Source organism: Protopterus annectens, chromosome 14.part0, assembly GCF_019279795.1.
Source record: "Protopterus annectens isolate FY-2018-M chromosome 14.part0, PAN1.0, whole genome shotgun sequence".
Classification (NCBI taxonomy): Eukaryota; Metazoa; Chordata; order Ceratodontiformes; family Protopteridae; genus Protopterus; species Protopterus annectens.
Genome location: NC_056748.1, coordinates 58,614,936 through 58,642,892, shown reverse-complemented (window position 1 = coordinate 58,642,892; position 27,957 = coordinate 58,614,936). Strand labels below are relative to the sequence as shown.

At 41.2% G+C, this 27,957-nt stretch overlaps 1 protein-coding gene across 2 annotated transcripts in view; it reads left to right on the top strand.

The window, feature by feature from the left end:
* ANXA11 (annexin A11) overlaps positions 1-27,957 on the top strand; it is an 872,911-nt gene that overhangs the window by 402,952 nt on the left and 442,002 nt on the right. For both annotated transcript variants that reach the window (XM_044055766.1, XM_044055767.1), the window contains exon 3: positions 7,140-7,237. In XM_044055766.1, coding sequence (XP_043911701.1) covers positions 7,140-7,237 — 98 coding nt within the window. The remainder of the gene's footprint in view (positions 1-7,139; positions 7,238-27,957) is intronic.

Below are 27,957 nucleotides of genomic sequence, written 5' to 3'. Positions count from 1 at the left end.
ACCTTTTTTCTGTGGACATGCTTAGGGTCCTGCAGGAAGCCAGAAAACCCACAATTAGGAAATCTTGCTTATCCAAATGGAAGAGGTTTTCTTTTTGGTATCTTTTTTGTAACCTGGATCCATTTTCTGTGGATGTTCATGGGATCATAGGAACATAGGTGGTTTCTAAGCTAATGGCCCCAGGGCCCTTTCAAGCCTAGCCAAGTTCAACCTGTGTTTCCAAGGTTGTCTGGTTCAGACAGACACTAAAATCAGCACCTATTGATCCTGTGCAAGAGGGATACAGGTGGAACCCCCTAGGTGACTTTCTAGTTACCCATCCAGTCGTCCAAATTGTGTTTAAATAGGGCCAACAAGGGGCTTTATTTAACATGAATAAAAAGCTTGTTCTAAAGATGGGTCGACCTCTATGAGACAAATCTGTCTCTCCAGCAAGTCCCGTTAATGTCACATACCAGGTTAAGGTCCTTTGAGCGAGTGACCCGTATGCCATTTGACTTGTGAATGTGCAGCATTTTCATTAACGCTTGGTCAGAGATTGCTCTATATGCAAGGCACCAGTCACCTCTGTGCCATCTGTATGACAGAGTAAAGTGGCAATGATTTCAGTCTGTCTGCATGAGATAGATCTTGAAGACCCTGAATTTTTTTCATAAGGATCCTTTGTGGTCTGTCCAATTGCTGCAGGTGTTTGGAAAGGAACATACCAAAGGGAGAATTGTACTCTAATTATTGGCCTAATGAGGAAAGAGTACTGGGGGGGGGTTATAACCTTTTTTTTTTCTGGAGGCAGTGCCCTTACTTATGAGATGAGCAATATAAAATGCCCTTCTTACCACTGTGGAGACATGATGATCGAAGTTAAGGCTGAATCTACCTGTGTGCCCAGATCTCTCACCACTGACAGTGTGCTTAGGGTATAGCTAATAATGTGGTAGTTTGCAGGAACATCATCCTTGCTGAAGAGGATAGTAATACATTTTTTGCATTATGTTTAAGAGCATGACTTTGGCATCGGTCATTAGTCTGCATAAGACCTTCTTGTAGGACGTTGACGTCACTAGGGGTTTCGGTGATCACTCCCAGTTTACTGTCATCAGCAAACTTTGTCAGCCACAGTCCTTTAGTTTTAGCCTGCACTTCAGAGAAGTAGATTCCGAATAGTGAGGTTCCCAGAACTGATCCCTGTGGAACACCTCTGTTTACGGGTCTGCTGGAGAAGGTGGAGTCTGCTATTTTGACTGTATGAGCTCTGCCAATGAGCCAGTTTACAACCCACCTGACAGTAAATGGGTTGATACCCAGCTGGGTGAATTTATCATGAGTGGGGGATTGTGTCAAAGGTGTTAACTAAGTCTAGTTAGGCCGTATGCACAGACTTGTCCTTGTCTAGGGCTTTGGTGACTGTCTTGAAGAAGTCCACCAAGTTTGACAGGTGTGATCTCCCCTTGACAAAGCCAAACTGTGTGGGGTCGAGCATTTGGAGATTTCCTGTACCTTTGTTAATAAGATACATGGTGATTAGTTCCATGGCCTTGCAGATAAGGCTAGTCAGGCTAATGGGGCTATAGTTCCCGGGGTCCATGGATGCACCCCATTTGAAGTCCGTGCTAAAGCTGTGATTGAAAAGCGTACTCAATGGTGATGCTATTTCTTGTTTTAATCCATGTAGAACACATCCCATGATGTTGTCTGGTGTTTTTCACCTTGGGAGAGGACATTTAAGACCTGCTCTCAGAGATGCTAGGTGGGGGACAGGTGTTTGGGATGCTTTGGTGTATATGTGGCAGGAACAGGGGGAGTGAAGTTTTCACTGAACCGGTCAGCCAGCAGGTTTGCTATGTCCACAGGTTCTATATATGTAGTACCATTAACTATCAGCGCAAATCTGGACCTTACTTTTGAGGTTACAGATGTAATTCAAGAACGCCTTGTGGTTATCCTTAGTTAGGAAAGCTAATTTGGATTCATAGTTAGTTTTGGAGGACTTCACTAGGAATCTTATTTGCTTGTTTATATTTGGGAGGCAATGGTTCCAGTTTTTAGACCATTCCTTCCTGTGGTTAGACAGGAATTTCTTTCTCCTGTTGTATAGCCTGATAATGGCAGTTGTCCACCAGACAAGTTTGTTTTTCCTTTAAGATCTTGCCTTGGTTCTATTAGGTACGGCAGAGTCAATACAATTGTACAGGTGCTTGTATAAAGCATTGGTGTATAACTCAGCATAGGTGTCTGTTCCATCAGTGAGGGGAGGGGTTATGAAGCTATTTATGCCATCATGTAAAAGATTGTAGTTGGTTTTGGATAAGTTTTTTAGTCTAGTTGTTGCTGGGGAAGCTCTTTTGTTATATTTTCTTCTAATGAGATTGATTTGTGGTCAGATCTCACCAGGGATGACCACACAATGGGGGTGATGCAGTGGTCTCTCGTGTTGGTTGACACCAGGTCCAGGATTTTTGAGCCCCTTGTGTGTGTGTCAACCAGCTGGTCCAGGACACTGGAGTTTACGAAGTTCAGGAACCTTTGGGCAAGTGACTTAGAACACGTATAATTTACCCAGTCTATGGACGGGTAATTAAAGTCACCCAAAACCAGGGTGTTTGGTTGTATCTTGATTGACTCATGTAGATCCAAGTAGGCTGAGTAGATGTCCTGATTCATGGAGGGGGGTCCTATAGCTGGCAATGACCTGAAGAAGTGTTTTACCTGCAGTCAGTTGCACCTGAAGTAATTCAAAGGAATCATACTGTTTAACCAATCAAGAACTATATTTGTCTTTAATGAATATTGATACACCACCTCCTGTAATTCTCATGCTTTAAGTTTGTGGTCTGAATGTGTGGAAGGAAATGAAACATGGTATAGCTGGGGTGCTGTCTGTAGCCTTGAACGAGGTCTCAGTGACTGCACAAATGTCAGCATCTTCCAGGGTGAGGAATGCTTCCAGTGGATGCAGTTTGCGGTTTAGACTCCTAGCATTTAGCAGCATAACCTTGAGGTTGTTTTTAGAGGGTATTTGTATGTTGGGGATTTTCTTCTTGATTGCAAGAGCCTTCTCCAGTAACCAAAATCCCAGGGGTGACAGATGAAGACCATCTCTGGCAAAGCATCGACATCTGTTGACCATGTCAACCTAGGCTGACTGGTATTGAATTTACTTTGAATGACAGCAGATACTAAGCCAGTTGTTGAAGTCACTCATTTTTGTTTGTATTGTGTTATCATCCTAGGCGAAGGTAAAATGCTGCTTATGACCAGGGACATACCTAATCCGATACATAATCTGTGAGCTAAGTCATTTCTCTCTTCATATAGTCCATTGAGGTACATCTCAAATAATTCACACCAACATGGACTCTGACAGAGTCATAACAGTGCCTTTTGTTGGGCGACATGAGTGCATGCGTGATCTGTCAGATCCTGGCACCTGACGGACAGCTGACTATGTCTTTTTCCTTATCCAGCCTGGGGAGAGGGACATCTGTGTGTCTCACAATTTAGCTCCCTGTGGCTAAGCTGTTTGTTTTTGTGTTATGCCTTGGGGGCATGACTGGTGAGACACTGGTGTGTGATATATTATGTGTGCTATGTTCTGCAGAGGATGTATTACGTGGAACATGCTTGTGTTTGTGTTTGGGAGATCTCTGATGTTTAGGTAAGCTTCTTGTAAGGACTTCCTCATATGTAGGTTTATGTGTTGTTGGTTTGGTAGACGCAGAAGGTGAGGTGTGTATGCTGACAACCTCCTTAGTATCAGATGGACTAACTGGTGAGTGAGACGGCCTGGATTCTAGGTTCTTGATATGGATGCATCTCTCACTTAATGAATTTGTGTGGACTAGAAAACGTGGGCTGGCAGTGTACATGAAGCAATTGCTTCATTGCCTCAGGATGTGCATGTCGATCAGGTTGGCTGGAGAAAGTGTGGGAAATTGTCTATCCATAATGCTAGGTAAGTTGATGTGATCAAAAAACAGGAATAGGAGAGGGTTCTGTCTTATCTGTATGAACTGCTGAATGCTGAGTAGGCTTATGCTTCTGTTAAGGCCCACTTATCAGCTATTTCTGCTTCTTTGCCTTTATCGCAACCTTCAGCTTCTAGATTTGAAGCTAAACAATTTATTAAAGATGTCCTTCATACTAGTCCTCCCAGAAGGCCTGTTCCTCCTCCCTGGGATCTTAATTTTGATTTTGAAAAATTGACCCAAGCTCTTTTTGAGCCTGCAGCTTCAGCTTCCTTACAGCATTGTTCTTTGAAGACTGTATCTTTGTTAGCCTTTACTTCTGCCAGATTGGTGTCTGAGCTTTAAGCCCTTATGGCTTGTCCTCCTCTTTAGTGTTCCATGAGGACAGAGTGTTCCTTCTTACTAATCCTTCTTTTATGCCCAAGGTGGTGAATGAGTTGTCTCAGTCTATTCATTTGTCCATTTTCCTTCTCCACAATCTGCAAGTGACAAAGTGCTGCACACGTTGGATCTGCACAGACCACTCAGATTTCATCTGGATAAGACTAAGGCTTTTCATAAATCTGACATGCTCTTTGTTTCCTTTCATCCTAGACCCATAGGATTGGCTGTGTTCCAGCAAACTATTTCCTCTTGGATTTCTAAAGCCATTTCCTTTTGTTATTCCTTTCATGATAAGAGCCTTTTTTCTTCTGTTAAGGCACATTCTACTAGAGCTGTGACTTATTCTAGTTCTTTTTTCAAGATACTGTCTATTCTTGAGGCAGCTATCTGGACTTCTCTGCATAACTTTACCAAGCAGTACAAGCTGGATGTGATATCCAGAGCTAGAGCTGGCTTTGCTAGGGTCATTCTTCATGGGTTCCTGTAGGGCTCTGCTGGTCCTTCCTCCTCATCCCCTTCTTCTTCTTCCTGAGCTTTGGCCCTCTCACTGTCATAACTATCACTGCAACACTGAAATGGAAGGACCATAGTACGGTTGTGTAAGTTCTTACCATAATGGTAGATGTCCATCTCTTCACTGCAGTAGTATTGACTTCCTCCCTCCATCCCCTGTTCCATTTCTGTTCTGGATGTACTGATATTACCGCTCATCTCCTTGGACTTGCATTCTGGCTGGGGCTCTCAGTTCTAAGGATGGTACATCCAGATGTCACCTTTAAGCCCTGCGCTATGCAAAGGCATACATGCGATGTATGGCATACCCTAACACAACCTAAACGCTTGGTATACTGGCCCGATGTTGGGCCGCCCTTGGCAGGGGATCCGTATTTTAATGAGTACTGCAACAGTGAAGAGAAGGACGTCTACTATTATGGTAAGATCTTACACATCTGTACTTTCTCATGTTCACTTCCTGGCTAAGTTGCCTTTTGTTGGCAGTTTTCTTTTTTTTTTTTTTTTTTTTTTTTTTTTTTATCTGCATGCATTTTTCTATAACATTTGTTTCCTACCTCAACACAAAGACATACAAGGTGAATTTGCAGTCTTCTCTGTTATCAGCAGTTTTTGTGTGTGTGTGCGTATGTGTGCGTGTGTCTGTGTGTGTTTGTATATGTTCTGCAATGGACCGATGTCGTCCAGGACTGCTTCTTTGTCATAAATCCATCACTTGCTGGGATACATGTTAGCTCCCTGCATGACCCTGATTTAACAAACTGGGTATGAGTGCCTTCTATTTAGATATCTTTCAACATCTGCAACAGTTGTGTGTGATGAGGTTGGTGTGGAAATGTCAATGTTCGGTGTCATGTAAAACAAGATCCAAACCTCAGAAACACTGTCTGAGAGCATGTATTCTATAGTCTAGATCACAAACTTTAGAGTCGAGCTATGTGGCAAGTTACTTTTTAAAAGTTTTTAGCTTGTTGCTCTTCTAAACTCCACAGGGAGGAGATGACAAACCTTTGCAATTCATAAAAAGAAAGGACTTTTTCTTCAGTCAAGTTGTATACAGACCCTTCTCTAAAAGGAAATAATTTTCTGTATTATCATTAGTTTCCTGATAGACTCAACAGAGTAAGAACCTAGAGGTCTATCATATTCATTGAGTGGTCTTACCAGTGACATTTCTAGAGGGATCAAGCTGCTTTGACGATACCGTCTGAAAATGTCATTTAGTGTACTTTAACTGACAGTATCAATGCCAAATTTCAAGGAACTATCATTCAGTACCCATGGAACTGTACACATAGTTAGACAAACATACAATTTCATTGTTAATAGCTTGGGTATACCAGGATTTCTGGTTTAAAGGGCCAGACAGTGTTTTTTTCCAATTAAATTTTGCTCTGCCATTCTTAGACCAGGAGTATAACTTGCCCAAATACACTTGCAATCTGTAATAATCCTGTAAATGTGTTTTGTGCCTGCCAATCAAACTATAGTCTGCAAACTTGGTCTGTGAGGTTATGGTTCTCTTGGGAGATGAAGACATAAGCATGTAAAAAAAAAAAAAATAGCTCTAAGGCAGTACCCTGAGGTATATCCATACATGTGACATTTTCTGATAAACTGCACTTACTTACTGCTGCTTTGTCAGTATAATTTTCCAAACAACTAGAAATCACTGATATCAGAAATGGATTTATCTTTAATTATCTAATGTCTCAGGCAATTTGAGCTGTGGTACTGTATCAGACACCTTTGCAAGATCTAACTATGTTAAGACCCATGTCTATAAAATCAACCAATATGGGGTAGAAATTCAAAAGGCTTGTTAAGCAAAGAGCAGCAGGGGTACTCCGTTCCCCTGTATTTACCATCAGAAGAATACTGTGGGGTAAACAGGAATCACAGGTGTGTACACCAGCAAATGTGGGTTTAGGGGGTCCCCTGAGTGGGACTTGGACAGTAGCTGCGACAGAGTATAAAACTGTAAATGAGCAGAGTTTTTGATAGTTTCAGAAGGAAATTGTCATGAGGTTTATTAACTGGTCACAGTACAATGCACATTTGTCACCAGGGAGTTGTACTTGGTACACAGGTTTGAGTCTGGGTTCTTCCATATTGTTTGCACATAGGGAGAATGGTTTGGCCAACTACAAGACCTATGAAGATGGGAAACGTCTGCCTTCTGTCAGCAGATACATGTACCTGCATTTTAAATGACTTGAGTTCATAGCCGTGCTGAAACATTTAAACTAATTGTTTCTCTCTCTGGTTTTATTATAGGTGGTGCAAATCCATGGGGTGGAGGACCCACCAGTTATCCGCCTGTCAATACTCTTGCCATCGGACTGGATAATTTGAATCTCAATCCCCCGTACATGGTATGTGGTAGGAAAGTATTATTTATTGATTAAAATGTGTTCTTCTCACAAACATAAGTTAATAGCTGGTTCCTACATTCATGCTTTCCTGGAAGTTTGGAATGTGAAGGATGCCTATCCAAAATCAGACTTTCAATATACGGGGAAATGTAGGGCTCTCCATTTAATTTTTGTTGTATTTTACATTTGTTTACCACGGTAGTGCACTGTTTTTACCAAATCATTTACAAGCACAGTCTGGGCGAATGTATCACAATGTGAAGAAGAGATAAAGTTATATAAATTGTAATGGGGCAATTCAGAAATACATATTTGTACAAGCTTTAGAGATCTGTACAACCTTTCACAAGATAAATTGATAGACAGGTTACAAGAAGGTGAGTGCAACAGCAAGTAATGCACATGTTGTCAGTTTAGATTCTGTTTGTTTGAGTTTTGTGCATTTTTGCCATTAAAATAAGTTCAGCTAATCGAAACTGCGCCTTGTGGAAACCAGTTCATCCAGTAGATCCCAGGGCATCATCACACAAGTGTTCTTATTCTAAGGTCAGATCAATTGTATTAGAGATACCCCACTTAGAATATTTTGTAGAGGTCTGAAGACTGCATGTCAAAAAAGACATGGACCTTGTACAAGTAATTCACTGAGAGGCTGTTGATGTTGTATCTGATGTAAATTGCAACCCTGTAAAAGTAAGCCCTCTAAAGTAAGGCTAATTTTAATCTTTGGAAAATGGAAGAGATAGAAAAATCTTATTTAAATCCTTCCCTTATATATATTTATATATATATATATATATATATATATATATATATATATATATATGCGATATATGTGTATGTTTCTATATGGCTTCCATACATTTGGTCGAATTACACTTAGTCGAAAATGTTTCCAGGCAGTTCACTTCACTGAAAGCTTACTTGAGTGAAAGTTCACTTGATCGAAGTTCATTTGGTCGAAAATGGAATATAGCCCCTGCCCCACTGCAGTGCAACCCTGGAGTGAGAATATTAAATAAGGGGGGTTGTGGGGGGCACAGCCACCTACATTGGGGGGTGTGGGGGGCATAGTCCCCCATATTATACCAATAGTTTTTACTAAAAAAAAAAAAATATATATATATCCATGCATTTCTAATGGATATACCTTCTTATAACAGTGAATACATTAAAAGTATGTGGGGGGCTGTGCCCCCACACCCCCCTTATTTAATATTCTCACTCCAGGGTTGCACTGCAGTGGGGCAGGGGCTATATTCCATTTTCGACCAAATGAACTTCAATCAAATGAGCTTTCAGGCAAGTGAGCTTTCAGTGCAGTACAGTGCCTGGAAACATTTTCGACTAAGTGTAATTCGACCAAATGTATGGAATCCATATATATATATATATATATATATATATATACACAAAAATTCTCATAATTGTTTAATCCTATTTTGTGTTTTGCCAAGGACTTCATACTGTTGTAATACAAAACAATTCTTTTCCACCCCAGTGCATGGATTAATCCTTCCCCTTATGTTGCACTGCAGTGTCATTATTTGAAATTAAATCAAGCACTGATGTTGGAATGGAACCCACAAATGTCTGCTCTTTTATCATCAAAGGTGAAATTGATACCTGTTGAGCCACTGACACAGGGTAAATAAAGAGCAAGTTTGAAGTACTTGGAGTGTGTTGCCGCAGCCTGCAAGAAAGCAAAGCCCCAACAATGGCGCAGGTGACCAGAGTTTGAATAACGGCTCAAACTCTAGAGTATGCAGGCCGAGAGGATGGACGTGCACACCCCAGTAGGAGGGGAGAAGGGTATGCACTTCAGTCAGATTTCCCTTTTAAAGACCAGGGAAGCATCTACATGGTGCTGACTGACTGTGTGGGTAGGGTGTCCTGCTGATGTCAGTATATTACAGAAGTGACTGGTGGGACAGAGTTGGACCCATTGCACATCTTGCCCTCAGAATATTACTGGGTATTTGCAAGGTGGGTGGGGAATTAGATTAAAACTCTCTTCAGCAATAGTGTGATGCTGTTAGGGGTTTTTCTAGAATCTTGCCAGACCTGGATATGGATCAGAGTTAGTCTGGAGGATGATAAGGCAGGTGCACTAGACCTTGTGGATGAAAAAAGGACCTGGAAGCAGATGATGGTTGGCTGTTGGGGATCCAAGAAAAAGTAATAAAAAAAAAAAAAAAAAAAAGGAGGCACCTATAATAAGTCTCTGGCTGAGTGCAACTAGTCCCTGACTTAGTGGCAGCCTTGGACAGACTCCTTTATGATTACCTTGGCATAGGGCTGAAAGGCAGCAGAATTTTGCCACTGGACAAGGAGTCTAGAGAGTTTGTCTCTATAATGCTGGAACTCAGAACCTGCAATAACCTGGACAGATTCTAGTGCTCCCTAGTGGTCTAGGCACTTGAAAAAAACTTTTCAACTTCTTACGTCTAAGCTCATGGAGAAAATGATTAAGAGCTTATGTCTGTGTGGCTTCTAGAGTTGTCTTTCAGGTAGCCTGCAGCAGCAGGTTTGACTGCACTGACTTTGAGTAGGGATGCAGTCCCCAGCATATTACTTTGCAAGATGTCTTACCTGAGGTTATTCTCTTTTATGTAGGCATTTAGAAATTCCTTCTTGGATGCCCTTTTCAAGAAAATTATGTTGACTGTTCTTAATACTTATAGATAGAGGAAGCAAACTCATAGCACTGTAGAAGGTACTTGTGACCCCACTTCAGTTCTCCTTACTTCTTCCTACAGGTCTAGACAACTGCAAAAGAAGTTGCTTCTGCACAGACTAAGAAATGCACTGACGCATCATAGAGCCTTTCCCTGTAGTGTTGCTGAGCTGTCCAAGGGAATGAGTCCACCACCAAAGCAGTCACAGTCCTAACCGTGTTATGAAACTACCCTCAAAGGTTATTTTCCAAATTTGTCCGGGCTTCAAGAGCCATCACACAAGACCAGTAGGTGCTGGATATGGTTATGGTCATCCACATCTTAAAATTCTCCACAAATTAAAATTCAAGAAAGGTTTTTGTTAAGAGATTACCATTTTGCATGTGTGTTGGAAGAGTCCCAGACAGTAATCCCCAAATGTGATGTCCATATTGCCCATCCTTTGGGAAAAGGACAGATGTTGTTCTCCCACCGCTTTTTTTATTTGAAGAGGCTAGATTAGTACCAACTGATATCAGATCTTATGATTTCCATGATCACTTCCAGTATGTAAGGTTCTGGAAGATAACTCTCTGGAGGGTATTACAAGCTTCCACCACATACCTAGATGGTGTCATTGGATGTGGTTAATGCCTTTTTGTACATCATTCTCAGATGTCTGGAAAGGAAGTTCCTTTGAATTATGCTGGATATGCTCAGTTTGTTTACTGAAATGTTGGCCATGGTGGCCAAAGCTTTGCAAGAAAGGGATTGTTCCCTTGCCTTGATAACTGGTTCATGTTGGCCTTATTGAGGCATTTCCTGGTAGCTTTCTTGGGGTAGTTCTTGTGGTAGGTGTTGCTATAGTCACATTCCATGGGCTGGTCATATACTGGAAAGAATCCTGTGTGATCTCAAGGGATTACCAGTGTTAGCATGAAATTAGACATTGCCCAATTTGAATTGTGCTCCCCATTGTATAGTACCCGGGATGTTATTTAATTTGGCAGCCACTGTGAGGATGCAGAAGAAGGTCTAAGCTTACATTCTTCTCTTCTTTCGGGACTTTTTGGCCCCCGTGATATGCCATTTGCACATGACAGAATGCCTTTAGTGCAGTGAACAGTGAGTTGTTAGTGGTTGCAGAGATGTCACACACTCTTAGATCTTCTGGTATTATAACCCTTTTGTTAGGCCTAGAAGCAATGAAAAATGGTCACCATGCTCCAAGAAGGCCTAATATTCCTGTAGCTGAACCCATAAGTATAGCTAGGGTGTACTAATGGGGCAACTGCTCCTTTACTAGGTGTTAAGGGGCACAATCAGCAGTTGCAGTTGCTGTTGAGGGGGTACCATCATAATCATGATCAACCCCATCCCTCTTTTTTTCTCATTTTCTACATGGGATCAGGTTGCTGTTGTGTCATTTTTGGCCATCTTCCTTGCTTCTGCCTTATTTGATGGTCAGGCCCGACTGTCACAGGTCTTCCCTTATGTAATCTGTCACTCTGTTTGTTGGATGTCCTAGTTTCCTATTGCCAACTTTTTGTCTCTCACAAATCTTCTTTACTAGATTGTCTTCTGCTTTCCTGCACATGTGCTGAGCTACCATAACTTGCTCTTTTTAACTTTCTCTGCAATTGTAGTTACTTTGGCCTCTGCTCTGATGTCCTCCTTTTTTTTGTCTGTCCCACAGTGTGCATCCTACCACCCATGTCAGTTCATCTCAATCGTCTGTAGTTTCCTCAAATGCTCTGCCTTCACTGCCCAGGTTTCTGTACCATATAGCAGTACTGGTTGCACCTCTGTTTTCTGCACCTTACTTTTCAGCTTCTTTGGCATTCTTCTGTTACACACTGCCCCGACACTGTGCCAGATAGCTATAAGCCTGTCTGATTCTAGCTTTGACCTTGTCATTCAGACTTCTCTTTTTTTTCCAGTCACCCTTCCCAGATACTTGAACCTGTTAATCTGTTCCACCATTTTCTCATGTATCTCAGTTATCAGCTTCTTCTGATTTCCTCCCATTTGCTGTCATGACAATTGGCTTTACTCGGTTTTGTCCCATGTGCCTTCAGTTTTGCATTTGCCTACCATTTGCTGAAGTTCTTTTCTTGTTCAGTGTCTCCCTGTAATGCCACATCATCTGCATACAGCAGCTTTGTTGATTATGTTTCCTCTGACCTGTTTGCTGATGTCCACCACATGTATGAACACCAGTGGGCAGCTAAGAGCTGCACCCTGCTGCACACCTAGTCCTGCCGGGAGGACCTCTGTGTGTCCCAGCATTGTTTGAACTTTTCTCATTGGGTTTTTGTACATTGCCTGCACTAATTCTGACAATGTTTCTGGACCTTCAAACCATCACACAACTTCTCGTATCTGCTTTCTGGAGATCTTGCTATTTGCTTTCTCTAAGTCTAGGACTACAGGGCACAGTTAACATAATAGTTAAGGTCTTAGCCTCTCATGCATAAGATGTCACAGTATCAGCATTCAGAAATGAATGCTGGTACTGTAATTGTGATCAGGTCTGAAGAACTTTGTGTGTAGTATTCTAAATGTAGCAAGCTGCTTGTTACTTTTTGCAGCTAACTGTAGTAAGTTGCTTGTTGCATTTGTAGCAAGTGGTTTGCTACAGTAGCAAGTAGAGGACCTATATTTTTGGTCCTTAACTCAAAGGGGTACACATTTTTTTTTGCTCCTCACCTTAGTGTTGTGAGGCCGGATGGTGGAACTCTACTGGGCACTAGATGAGCTAGCGGCAACTGTGGCTAAACTTGTCACATGTTCTGGTAACAGATGCTATCTCTGCAGGGTTGCAAGTTCACCTCTGATCTAGCAGAATTAAAACAATGTAGGATTCTTTATTTTATTTTATTTTATTTTACATTTGTTGACAGAGTTTGGGAGGGCACAAAGGCCTCTTTTCAGCTGATGCCCTGGGAGAGAAGCTGCAGTCATATTTGGCGATAAGTTTTTATACCAACCAGCTGAAAATGGGGTCTATATTATAACACTGAAGTCTTAAAACTTTGAATGTTATAATATCAAACTCATTTGATTGAAAGACCATAAAATCAAACAGTCAGAATAACAAATTTTTCCCAGGGAAAAAATTTGCTGCTCCGACAAACATTCACACAACACAAGCACACCAAAATAAATAATCCACACACATACACTTCACAAAACCCTACACTAAACTATATACATACACTACGAGCTATCCACTTACCTTAACCCAACCCTAAGGTCCCTAACTGTCGCACACTTACCCCGCTCCCTAACCCTAAAGTCCCTATTGCACACTCACCTTACCCGCTCCGTAACCCTAAGGTCCCTATCGCACAATCACTTTTGTTCGCATACTTACCTTAACCTGGTCCATAACCTTTGCTCCACAGTCGAGGAAATAGCGAAGCTGCAGAAAAATCCCACCGAATACTTTCCCTAGGAAAGTATTCGATATTTTGCAGCTTCGCTATTTTCAGCATTTGGTGCATAGGGTTCGATATTATAACATTTGTAGTTTTAAGACTTCGATGTTATAATATGGACCCCTGAAAATGTATGCAGCCTTTTTAGCTGTGGAACCATTCAAAGGACAATTACTACTTTGGCTTTGTTTTAATTATTTCAACAACCATTATTTGGATGTCAGCTAAATGAGCAAGGGTATGTGAGGTCCTACTCCTTACTCAAAGAGATGATACACGTCTGACAGTAAGCCTTAGACCTGCGCTTCACTGGTTTAGTTTTTTAAACCACAGCAGAAGTGAATATCTTGGTGCAATCATTTTTTATCATATGGCAATGGAGATTACTGTATGTCTTCTAGCCCTGCCTTGTAATTCGATGTCTCCTCATAAAATTCAGGGAAGAAAGATAAAAAATAATGTTTGTCACCTTGCTGTGACTCATAAGGGTATGTATCAGGCTTTTAAGTCCTTGCCAATGCAATACCTTTTCCCATTGGTAGCCAAAACTTCAAATTAGGACTTGGTTTCTACTTTAAACATTCTAATCCAAAGAGACCTTTTTGTATGGATGTAAGACATGACTAACTCCATCTAATTTTGGCTGTTGTGATTTTCCTGTAAGCAGGCCAAGTAGGTATATTTGTCAAATCACCCCCCCCCCCCCATTATGTGTAGAAAGTGGCTTTCCTAATGATAGGTGACATATACTTGTAGGTTAAAGGACTAGGTCCAACTTTTTTTAATTTCTCCAAATCGTTTGGGTTTCTAATACCATGATGGGAATAGACCCCATTCCTAAGTCAAAGTATGATTTAAGTTAATGAAATTAGTGTTGTTTCATTCTTTGATGTCAGCCAGTAGTGCTCTTTGCAGCACCTGCAATGTGCCCAGTAATGACTCCTCCTGCAGTTCGTATGGAGTTACATGTATTGGTAATATATATAAATATGACTGTAAATTCTTTTTTATAAGACCCGTTCCTCCTACTCCTATTGGAACTGTCTGGGTATCTTTCTTCCACATGGCTCTCATTTCTGCCTGCAGATTTTGGTATTTTATGACTTTGTGTCTCTCTGTACACAAGACACTGTAGTCACTGGATGAGACGATTTCAGTGATCAATGCTACTTTTGTCTTCTTTTCTTGGATCACTATATCTGTTTTTTTAGCACCTATCTTTTGAACTATTGATAATGGGTGATCCCACGCGATATAAACTTCATCATTTTCTATGATGCTTTGTGGCTCATGTTTCCAATGTTTTTCAGCCACTTCAATACGATAATGTTTGCACAATCCCCAGTGCAACAGTCTTGCCACATTATTATGCCTTTCAGTATAGAGTCCTTCTGCCATTAGTGTGTCGCAACCAACAACAAGGTGTGTGACCGTTTCCAGTTTGGTTTTACAAAACCTACATTTGTCTGTTTCTCCCACATGTTCAGTGAGCTTTGTAAATATATGTAGCTCACTATCTTGGACTGCTAATATTAACCTTTCATTTCTTGGTTTGACTTTGCCTCTCCTTAACCATTCTTGCATTTGTTCTTGATCAGCATGAGGCTCTTCCAGACGTTTTCTATGCTTGCAACTATATTTATGTTTTTTCCACATTTTCTTGCCTTCTCATCTGGTCCTTCACCTTATATTCTTTCTTTTGTTTTTTGGCACATTCAGTTGCCGCCTGTTTTTTATCCACTTCTGGTTTGATTTCCATTCCTGCTTGACATTGATATGCTTCTGCTAGATTAAGCAGAGATGTCATGTTAGATTTATTATCCTCATGTTTCAAAACTTTTACTACATTTGGATCTTGTGAGGTCAATAGATATATGTGGAGCCCCACGATTGCAGATCTATACATGTAATCAAGTTCAAGGAGGCCCATCCCACCTTTGGAATGGGGAATACATAATCTTGGTATACACTGATTTTTCTAAATCATTTGGTGAGCATGAAGCATCCTTTTTGTTTTAATATCCAATCTGTCCAACACTTTTTGGGGCCAGTCAATCACTCCAAAACTGTAAGTTAGGAAAGGAAGAGCAAATTGATTTATAGCTTGGATCTTATTCCTAGATGTCAATGCTGTTCTCAGAATTAATTTAAGTCTTCTAAAGTATTCCTTACTGAGTTTTATTCACATTTGTTCATGTTTTATTGCTGATCATTCATCATTTCCCAATTAATTTATACACTCCCTCTTGTTCAAGTCTCATTCTCGTCCCAAACTGATGTTTTCCTGGTGCTGCAGTTTTCCTTTTTTAAAGGTTGCTTTTGCACATTTATCAAGACCAAATGACATTCCAATATCATCTGAAAAAGTTTTGACAATCTGCAGCTGTGCTTTCATTTCCTCATCTGATGAGCTGTACAGTTTTAAATCATCGAAAGAGAAGATGAGAAGTCATTAGACTTTGTTGTTTTCTAGGAGCCAAATTGTAGCCATGGGCTAAGCTGTTATGTAAACAGCTTAATGGATTAAAGACGGGGCAGAATAGCAGTGGTGACAGAGTCATCCTGGAATATCCCCCTTTGAATTTTTATTCCTACGATAATAATCTGTCCTTTATCATGGCTTAATTGCAAAGTGGTCTGCCATTGTTTCATGGTTACTGTAATGTAGTCAGTTAGTGTAGGGTGTATCTTATACATTTTTAAGCACTCTTTTATCCATGAATGTGGGATACTATCAAATGCTTTTTTGTAGTCAATCCATGCCATACTTAGATTCTTCCCCTTTTTACAGTTCTCCACTATAACTTTATTTAACAACAAGTGATCATTTGTTCCATATGACTTTATTTTATTGCCTTTTTGTTCTACTGCCATAATTGAGTTTTCTTCTAAATGACTATAAACTCTGTCAGCGTCAATTCCTGTGTATAGTTTATACATTGTTGGAAGACAGGTTATTGGTGTATAATTTTTAGGGTAGCTTGCAGATTCCCTCTTAAGTAAGAGCATTGTTTTTCTTGTTGTTAACCAGTGCAGTGTCTGTTCTGGGTGCACATATAAATAGTTCTTACTCGTGGCTAAATCCTCATGCAAAGATGTTAATACTTTCAGTCAAAAGTTAGGTACTGCATCTGGGCCTGAAGTTTTCCAATTAGAGGTTTTTCTTAACTTTGTTTCAATCTCTCTGGCTGTTACTTCATCCCATTTCATATTCTGTACCTTTAACTCTTATTCTTTCTTTTACTTCTGTCCATCTAGCATCTTTCTTATGTTCCACAGGATCTTCATAGATACTTCTCCAAAATGTACCTACCCCCAATTCTCATCCACCCCCCAGTGCACTTACCTTTATTCTCACCTTGAATCTCCTCCCCATCCCCAAAGCCAATCATAATCTCTACCACTCCCCCTCCCAGCATCCATTCAGTTGGTAGTCCCACCCCTTCTCTATCCCTTACCAGCCTGTACTCTCAACTATACTCCTCTTCTGTACTCTCAGCTATACTCCTCATCCTTTCTCTCTAAACACTCTCCTATTACCCTGTTTCCTCCTCTAAAACTTATTTTACTCTAATTAACCATGGCTCTTCCACTTCAACAAACTTCCCTCACCTCTTCTGTATGTATTCTCCGCCTAATAACTGTCTATAATGCAACCTCCTATTCCTCTTCTATACTACCACCCTGCTTCCCCCTCCCCTCCTCCTCCACTCTCTCCCAACCCCACCCAATGACCCTTCACTTTGACTACATTCCCCCCTCCCTACTTCAACCTAACCCTCTTCACTATTTTAGATTAAAACTCCTAACCATTTCTCTAAAGCCTCTTGCAACCAAATCAGAACTGTTTCTCCCTCTAACTTCATGTCACAAACCAAAGGTTCTCCTCTATTCTCCCTCTACTTGGCTTGCTCTAGCAGGAAACATGCACCCTAACCCTGGACCCACAACTAGTAATAATCTCTCTCCCCCTATCTCTTCAAATAGAACCAACCACAAATACCTCAGACTCATTACCATTAACGCCCAGAGTGTGAAAAACAAAATAACAAACTTCCATGCTTGGCTAAATCATATTTTACCTGATATAGTAGCAGTCTCAGAAACATGGCTAAAATCCCACATTACTAACTCTGAAATTATACCCTCTGGCTTTCAAGCACTTAGATTCGACTGCCAAAACAAAAAAAGAGGTGGAGTAGCCTTAATCTATAACAGCCTACTGAACCTCTATCCTTACCAGAATCCCATTCCTCAGTTCAACAGTGCCCAACTAGTCATAGGAATCCTCAAAATGAATAACTGTAAAAGTATTTGTATTATGGCCATCTATATCCCCCCCTGGTGACAACACTTCCACCCTAGAAAACATTCTCTTAAGGGCCTCAACTAACATTAAACTAGAGACTTGTATTCTAGGTGATGTCAGCATCGACTGGAATAAAATTGACAACAGTAATCCCATGCTATCTGCCAATCTATGTAATTTTACCCAACTAATAAACGACATTACCAGACCTAACAGAAATAACCCCACATGGTCCATCCTGGACTGGATCTTGGTGTCCCACCCTAATAAGATCTCTGACTCTGGTATACTACCACACACAATGAGTAACCATCTCCCAGCCTTCATTCACCAAGCTGCCAAATACACCCCTCACCAACACCAATATGCCCACACTCGCAATCTCACTAACTTTAACCCTTCTATATTTTCCGAAACCGTTAAACTAACAAATTGGGATATCCTAAAAACACTTCCATTAGATGAAGACACAGACGTCTTCAATACTACCTTCCTAGGAATCCTAAACTCCCAGGCCCCACCTCGAACAAAACAAATAAAATACAACTCTGCCCCTTGGCTATCAAAGGACACTAAATCACTTATGCTACAAAGAGACAAAACATGGAAACTCTACAACAAAAATAAACTCCCAGCTACCCTCCTTCAATATAAACAACTCCGTAATCTAACCAAAAAGCTTATCACAAATGATAAAAAAATCTTACTACACCAAACTACAGTCTACCCACTCAAAAATCCAAAACAATTCTGGAACTCCATCAACTCTCTTTTGCACCCTGGTACTAAATCCAATCCCTGTCCCAACAACAATACAACTGACAAAAATAGCAACCCTTTTTAACTCCTTCTTTACTAACTCTATAGCTGAACTTACTAAAACCTTCCCCAACTGCTTCCACTCCCATACTCCTAATTCCCCTTCCCCCTCCTCTCCCCAATCCTGCACTCCTAATCCTCCTCCCACTTTTTATCTAAAACCTGTCTCAACCTCCTGTATCAAAAATCTTCTTTCCAAACTTAAGCCATGCTCCAATGCCCCTGACAATATTCCCTCACTCTTTCTCAAGCTTGCTGCAGATGGTATCGCCACCCCCATCAGCATGCTCATCAATAGATCCATCCAGGAATCTTACGTTCCCAAATTATGGCGAGCCACCTACATCTTGCCCCTTGATAAAGGAGGCAAAAATAATAGCATAGCTAACGTTTGCCCAATAACCATTCTTTCCCCAATTTCAAAAGTTCTTGAAAAATGTATCCACCTGCAACTCATGCCCCACCTCCTCAATAACCAACTCCTCACCCCTACTCAACACGGCTTCCGTCCTGGCCACAGTACTATAACTGCTCTCCTCTCCTTCTTAGACATCGTTAACCATGCCCGTGACTCTGGAGAAATTGTCTCCACTGTCCTTCTCGACCTATCCAAGGCATTCAACGCTATATCCCATACACACCTTCTCAATCACCTTTCTAACCTCACTCTCCCTAGATTCATTTTCATGGTTCAAAAGTTATCTCTCTGACAGATCCCAAGCTATGAAATGGCAAACTGGTACCTCTACCTTCCTACCTACCCCTACCAGAGTGCCCCAGGGTTCTATACTCGGACCAATGCTCTTTAGTGTATTCATCAATGATTTTCACTCTGCAATTCCAAACACTCAGTGCAATATGCAGACGACTGCACTTTAGTCTGCTCTGCCCTTAGCTTTCACAAGCTCCAGACCAAAACCTAACTGGCCTTCTCAACTACAGAGAACTGGATGCTTCAAAACCATCTCTCCCTTAATGCCAATAAATCCAAAATCATTCTTTTCTCCCCCACAAAAGCCCTCCTTCTTGACAAGCAATCTTTCAAGATCACCAGCCATACCCTCTCCCCTATAGAAGTGGTTTCTTTTGCCAAACTTCTTGGGGTTACCATTGATGAACACTTGCAATTCAATACACGTCCAACTAAATATTAAAAAAAACATCAGAAGCTCGGTATGCTATATAGAAATGCTCACTTTCTCTCCACAGCTACAAGACAAACCCTCGCCACCACCTTTTTACTCCCATCTCTATTGTATGGTGCTCAACTTCTAACCAACCTCTCAGCTTCCATCTCCTCTAATCTTGAAATCTGCTACAACAAAATCAGCCAAATTTGCTACTAAATCCACTCACTCCACCCACCATTGCACCCCTCTCCACAGTCTGCAGTGGCTAGAACTTCCTAATCATCTTGACTATCTTCAACTTACTACAGCCCACAAACTAATCTTTAAATCCACTGCATGCCCTGCTCTAACTAATATCTTGCCTTCCTACACACCGCTCAGACCCCTAAGATCAGCCCATCAAAATCTACTTTCAGTACACAAACCTAAACGACCCCCTGGCCAGCCTCTCCTATCTTATTCTATAGCAAAAAAATTGAACTTTCTCCCTCCCCTGTTAAGAAATACTACAAACTCTGAACACTTCAAATCCCTACTCCATTCCCACCTCTCCTAAAACTGGAAATGTAATTGTATTCCTCCTACCTAAATTCCACTAATGTCAGCTAGACATGATCTCCTACAAGCACCTCTACATCCTTCTGTTCCACAGCTCCTCACCCTCAGCTTCTATCATATAATGAATTTTCTCCCCTGTATACACTCTATGTAAATGCTGTGTATATATGTTCCCATCCCTACTCTCTGTAAATGGCTCTACATGCAAATGGCTCTTTGACCTTGAACGTAAATTGAATCTTCCTCCTAGTTCTTCTTCTTTTACTTTACCAGTCTTTTTTTATTCTTTTTCTCCTCCTCATTTCACTACTTCTCATTTTAACTATTATTTTATGCATTTCATTTGTATGTGTTTTTTTTTTGCATTATTCTATGCAATTTGTACGAATGTATAATTCCTTGCTTGCTTGTTTTAATTGTTTAATTTTTGCAATTGCTTGTCTTACTTGTTTAATTTGTGCACTTGTTTTTAATGTGGAGCTTTTCTCCCTGGGCCTCCACTGAAAATAGGCCCTATGAGCCCAGTGAACCCCCCAGGTTATCAAACTGGAAATAAATAATAAATAAATAAATAAATGTATCTATTTCTTCTTTTTTGGCGGCCTTTCAATTCCTTTTATTTTATTTCCCAATTCTCTAAAAAAAATTTTGATCATCAATAAATTGCTTATTTTGTAATTTTCCTTTATATTTATCTCCGTATCTTCTAAGTTTTTCCTCCTGTGCTGAAATTTTTAGTTTGGTATTTGTGATAGTGCATGATAGATCCTGATCTGTTCTTATTACTGTGCATTGCTTTCATCACATCTATCTTTCTTAGTATTTTTGTTGATCTGTTCCATCTTCTATAATCTTCTAACAGTGACACTTATTGTCTTAGCTGCTTTATATTTTTCTCTTCGATATTTCCATGATGGTATTCGTTTTCACCCCTTCCTTTCCCTTGCTACCCTGTGTTCCACCTTCCTTATGCAGCTTGTGATGTTGCTGTTTGTGCTAGCAGGGGGATGCAAGCCTTCCCTAAATGCAGGAACTTCAAAGAAAGGAATGCGGATATAGAATAAAGAGGATGATGAATCCTATCATAGACCCTGGAAATAAGGTCTCCTTTGTATATCAATACAAGCAATAGGAATTTATACAATTTTTACACAAATCAGAAATCGGATGACTTTTGCTAGTCAATGCTGGTCAAATATTAGATTTCAAGTAATAAATTGTGACATTTTAAGCGACACAATTGTATTATGGAATATGAAATGGTTTAATTTATGCGGAACAAAGTATTCCATTTATTGTGAACCCATGTGTTGCAAGACAAGTTTGATGCATGTTTTATGACTGCATTCTTCCACTGAGCACGCGGATGAAGGAATCTGTGGAAACCTTGTACTTCTGCTTCTCCATGAGTGGATGAACAAGAAGAAAAAGAACCACTTACTGCTAAGAAAACAAAAATCAGTTTTATTCCATTAAAATCTTGGATGTTGTGGTGGTACTGTGCTGTGAGAATTTGAGAAGGATGGATGGTGGGAAAGAAGGAAAGGAAGACACACAGATAGGAAAGCGAGGGAAGGCTGGGAACGAATGAAATGACCACAGGATAAATGCTTTTGTGGGCGGCGATTGGTTAGCAGCATATCATGGTGTGCAGTGGGTAATTCATAGTTTTGGTGGAGGTGGTGTTTGGTCGAGAGGACAGAGTACATCCATGGATGAAAGTCTCTGTCATATCTAGAAGTCTCTTCTGACCTGCCTTGACTGTTCACGTTTCAGATAATCTTTGGACAAGTGTCATGTGATGTTGAGTGTATTAATGGATTCATATTATGTAGCTGATGGCCAACTGAGTGAAACACAGTGAATTAGAAAAACAAAAGCAAAATCTTAAATGACTTTCCAGGAGTACAAATATACAGCATCACTGGAATGTACAAAAACAAATAAACCAGTAGCCATTAACAACTGCTTCTCTAATGAAGTTGAAAGTCAGTGAAACACTAAAAGGATGTTTTTTGCATGGGGGTGCACCACCCATGTGAGGGCTTTGCTGCCACACCCTCCCTTATCTATATATACTAACTCCATGGTTGCACAGCTGTTGGGAAGTAAGTAGCTCCGCAATCTGTATGATTTGCTAATAACACAGCTGGTTTCAACATTAGTGTCAGCTCACTGCTTCATTAGAGAAGTATTTATTCACCATGACTTGTTCAGCTTGTTTGTTGCTGAAGCATTCATTGTATGTCATGTCAGTTTCAGAACATATTCCTGTATGAACAAGGGAATACACCAGAAGGTTCAGTGCTTGACCATCTCCTCCTTACTCTGGTTATCAGTCACCTTATAAAAGACCTCATCTCACTTACTGATGTTCATTTATGCAGATAGTGTGCAGTTCCTAATATCAGGAATAACCACAGTGCCGAAATACAAATTTTATGTCCCCCTTAGTTTTGGTTTAATAGGAGTAAGCTTTCTGTAAATACGTGACTTTTTAATACCCTCAAAAACAAACACATGCCACTGCTCTCCAGCTGGCTCACCTTCAAATTCACAGTTACCCAAACTGTGCAGTAGAAATGCCTGGGCATTCAGCTGGAGGACAGGATCACTCTCTTATATATGAGGAGCAAGCCAGAAGCAATTTAGAAAAGATACTCAAGGTGCACTACTGGATATCAAATCTCTAACATGCGGAACCTCTTTGGTGGCATAGAGGGATAAATCCCTACCTATGGCCTAGTCGACCCAGGTTCATTTAATGACTCGGGTGACTGATAGAGCGGCAGAGAGGGATGAGTGTGCTCTTCCCTGGTGGGAGGGCATTTGTCAATGATGCTCACATTGGAGAGGCATAGTTTAAAGAAAGTAGATGCCCTCAGATGTAATTGATGGACATGTGTGGTGGGGAAAGGAGTAGGTAGGGTATAGAAAGATCCCCCAGGACAGATTTAAAGATGGCCAAGACCTCAGGATACTCTCAGGGTTCATGACTGGCAACAGCAATATTGGAGTACATCCATGGGGTAGGAGATAAGCTGGTAGACCCAGCGTGGATGTGGGGCACTATGGAGCTGTGTCAGTTAAATGATGTCTCATGGGGAATTAAACAAAAAAAAAATCTAACATGTGAAGGGTGGGTACATGTAGACTTAATGATCATGTGCAAAATGACAACATTGAAGTAGCCTTTCTGTTCTCAAAAATAGATTTCCTCAGTAGTTGTTTACTTTGGCTGTCCTTGTGTCATTTGTGTGTATTTTGACTTTTAGTTTTAAAGAAGATATCCTCCATAAAATGCCCTCCATAACCATATTATGCTCTGCCTTCACCACTTACTGTGCAGGAAGTTCAGCTTCCTTGCTGACCTGTTGACATCATGTCAGGCTTAGCAGAACCCATTGTCTGTAAGGTCTGCAGAGAGAGGATTTTCAGATTGGGGCAGTGTTACTTGTATTTTTTGTCTGATCTTCAGTTTGCAGGTTAGTTACATGTTGTTTAGTGCAGTCTTCATTCTGCCATGTGGTCAGCATTCACTTTATGAGACAAACATGCAGCTACTTCTCTTTTGCTGTCTCACAAGCACATCATGTGGAGCACAAAGCCCATAACTCTTAATTGTCACTGATTTTGCCTAATGCCACTGACTCTTACTTTTCATCTGTCTATGACTTTTGCAAAACGCTGTTGATTTTGGTTCCTATTTTTACTCTGTCCAGCCCTCGTAGAACTTTTGATTTTCTAGTAAAATCACCGAGGACTCCAGTCTGACACTTTTGCTAGACTGAATTTCATAGTTTGTAATTTTACACATTAAATGTATGCTAATGCAAAACCTGATCCATTAATTAACAGCCTGTGTGCACAATTAACATGATATTTACTTCCATAAATACAGAGGAAAGTGACCTGGCCTACTAGTACAGGGAGTGCAGGAAAGGTCCAACTTTGCATCATCAAAGTGGCAGGAAGTATGACCCTCATAAGTGAGTGGAGAGCCAATGTTTGCAAGCAGGAAACAATAAAATGAAACAACAGAAGATCCAGTAAATTGAATTTGTAGAGTGAGGAAAAAAATCCAGTCATCCCAGAAGAAAGAGAAAGACTCAAGTATGTGCATTAAATGGTTGCTCATGATCTTTAAATCTTCTTGTACCCAAAATTAAATATGTCCACTGAATAGTAACTCTTGGTTCTCATCCAGCATGGCTGTCCTACAATTGTATGACTCTAAAGTAGGTAAATTAGCTACCACCGACAGCCAGAGTAACTTTATTATTAGCTTGCCTTCCACTCATACTTATCCATTAAGAATACTCCATTTCATAAAGAAGCTCAAATAAAGTCTCTCAGTTACTTCTCAGGGTACACAGACAAAGAGCATGGATGCTTGAAGCCTGGTTTGGAGCCGTTGGTAGGAGAAAATACTTTTAAAGTAGCCTGCAGCTTAGAACTTGATCTTTGCAGATGTTAGAAATGAACAGGATTGTGGTAGGTTAGTATCATCTCGGTGTAACTGCTTGTAGGATACTGACCGCTTACCTTCCTTGCATGTACACCTATTTACCTTAAGAATTATTGATGTTCTTCGTTCCCCATTGCTGCAGTCCTTACTATTGGGGTATAGTCCGCGTCCAGTCGGCCCGAATACCAGAGTATAAGGCTGACGTCGGTCAGGGCGCATTAGACTGACGTCAGTACGTCAGGGTACTAATGCGCATGACCGACGTCATATCCTCAGTCTTTTTTGCCGCATGGTCCGATGCAGAAGCAGTTTTGTGAGTGCAGGTTGGCGTTCTGAAATATTTCTGAAACCGGAGTTTCAGACGAAACAGAGTTGGCTAAGTACCCGTTGGGAACATTTTGGTTTTCTTGCCTCAGTATTTAACGGATGTCAGAAAAAGTGAATAACTGTATTTCTTGTGGGAAACAGATACCTCATAGGGATTACCATACCTTGTGTATACCTTGTTTAGGGCCTGAGCACGGCGTTGTTGGTTGCCGCTCTTGTGCTAGGTTTAACAAACGCACTATTAAGAGGAGGTTAGACTGTGCCAGGTTAGTGTTTGGGAAGCGTTGCAATTATAAAATGCCGTCGGATGCTCCGGCGCCCGCTTCGTCAAGAAGCGCAAGGACAAAACAGCGAAGCCTAGGGTTGATGAACCGGCAGTCCCGGACGTCGGTTCTTTAGAAACTCAGTGGAGCCAGAGGTTTTGCCAGGAGTTTCCATGGAGTCTCAGGCAGAAACTTTACTGTTACAGGATGTGCCTCTCAGGAGGTAGGCCAGGCTGAGGGGCTTCTCAGGTCACTGTTCTTCCCTCTCTTCCCAAGGTAGTTAGAGCCTCTCCTTCTGTTGCCAAAACTTCTTTGAGAGGTAGGCCTAGTTCAGTTTCAGTGGGGCTTCTCCTAGCATTTCGGGTTCTGTACCTAAGAAACATATGCTTAAAATGGCAGAAGATTTGATTACTATGATTAGAGGTTCTATGCCCCGCCTGATAAGAGGCCTAGGGTGGAACCGAGTTTGATAGTTTTGAACAGTGTTCAGAGGCTTCAGAGTCTTCTGGAAGACTTGCAGGAGTATCCTACTTATTCTGATTCTGATGTGGATGATTCCACTCCTACAGCTTCTCCTCCTGAGGATTTCTCATTTTCAGAGACTCTGCATTCCATGAGGGAGCACTTTAAATGGGAAGGCCAGTATTACTCTGATCTCAGGAAAAGGCTTAGGGAATTCTTGTTTTTACCCCAGCATAGGCCCTTAGCTATTCCTCCTGTGTTGAATGTGGTGGAAGATGTTTTGCAGAGGCTTCCCTGAACCCTGACTCTTTGCCTCCTGCTCCTGTTAAGCCTGATAGGTATTATAGGGTGCCGAAGCTCATAAGTATTTGTTTAAGAGTCCTAGGGCGGACCCAGAAACTATTTCTCAAGGGCCTAAAGGTGTTAAAGCTTCTGTGGTTAAAATCCTGTTCCCACTGATAAAGAGGCAAGGGCTTTGGATAGGTGGGGAAAGAAAGTGTATACTTCTTCCACTCTAGCCATGAGGCGTTGAATTGTCAGTTTCACATGCTAAAATATCAGAATTATCTCCTTTCACAATTAAAATCTAAGGTGGATGCTTTGGCGGAAGGTATTGAGTGTAAAGAGTTGCTGGATTTGGTTCATGTGTCTGAACAAGTGGGTAAGCATTCTTTGCAATGTGGTTTTGATGCTGTACAGGCCTCCTCCAGGGTGGCTGCTACTAGTTCTGTTCTTCGCAGGCATGCCTGGTTGAAGGATCAGAATTTAGCTGAGCATGTTAAGACAAGGATTTTGGATGCTCCTTTACAGTCTGATGTGTTGTTTGGATCGCCTGTGGAAGCAGTTTTAATGAAAATGGAGGACAAAGCTAAGTCTATGCAAACTGTTAAAGATTTTTTGCAGGTGCAGCCACCGAAGTTTAGTAGAAATTGGCCTGCTAAGGGGTGGACATATCCTGCTTATGATTCCCAGTCTAGGGGTAGGTCTAGACGTGGTAGGGGCAGGGCTCAAGGTTCTTTTAGGCCTAGAACAGGGAGTTCACCTGCTCAGACTTCTGGTGAGGGCAGGGGTCAGTCCTTTCGTAAACAGACCCAATGACCTGTCTTTTCAGCTGCCAGTAGATTCTCGTCTGGCAGCTCCTTTGGGAGGAAGACTGTCTCTTTTCAAAGAAAATTGGGATTTAATTACTCAAGACAAATGGGTGTTGGATATTATTCACCACGGTTACAGATTTTATTTCCATACAATGCCCCTTTCAAAGGCATGCCAGACGTTCCTCCTCCACAAAGAAAAGAGGCTCACAAGCAAGTTTCTCAGTTACTCCAGATGGGGCCATTCAGCCAGTCCCTGTATCAGAAAGGGGCCTAGGATTTTATTCTCGCCTGTTCCTAGTACCAAAGAAGGGGAACACGTGGAGACCAATTTTGGATTTATCTCTCCTCAACACTTTTCTGGACATTCCCAAGTTCAAGATGTTGACGTTACAACAGCTTTTCCCTCTGCTGGGCAAAGATCACTGGATGGTAACTTTAGATCTCAAGGAAGCTTACCTTCATGTGCCTATAAGGCTAAGTTGCAGGAAGTATCTGCGGTTTCGAGCTGGAAATTCTCATTATCAGTTCTCTGCATTGCCCTTTGGCTTATCTACTGCCAGAGTATTCACAAAGGTTCTGGCTCCAGTGATAGCTTACTTCAGGCTTCAAGGAATTCAAATCTATCCTTACTTGGACGACTGCCTGATTCTGGCTCAAGAAAAGGAAGACCTTCTACAGCATCTGGAATATGTTATAGCAGTGCTAAGATGCCTAGGGTATTCTGTGAGCGAAATAAAGTCCAGTCTAGTACCCTCTCAAGACATGTGCTTTCTGGGTGTGAGACTGAATACAGCAGCCCAGATGGCCTTTTTAACCCCGGACAAACAAAAGAGTCTATCACTTTACTTCCATCAACTATCTCATCAGTCCGTGCTGACTGCAAGGACAGTCCTTCAAGCATTAGGGTTCATGGCATCTTGTATTCTGGTGCTTCCCAATGCCAAACTGCATATGAGGAAGCTACAATGGTATCTCAAAATGTATGGACACAGCACTGCCAGGATTTGGACACTGTCATTCAAATAATACCTTGCCTTCAAAAAGAATTTTTGTGGTGGGCTCAGGAATGTCACCTAAACAAGGGACTCTCTGTGACCCGGCCAGAGGCGAGTCAGATTTTAACGACAGATGCCTCGGACATTGCTTGGGAGCTCATCTAAATGGAAAGTGGATACAAGACAAGTGGCCTGCCA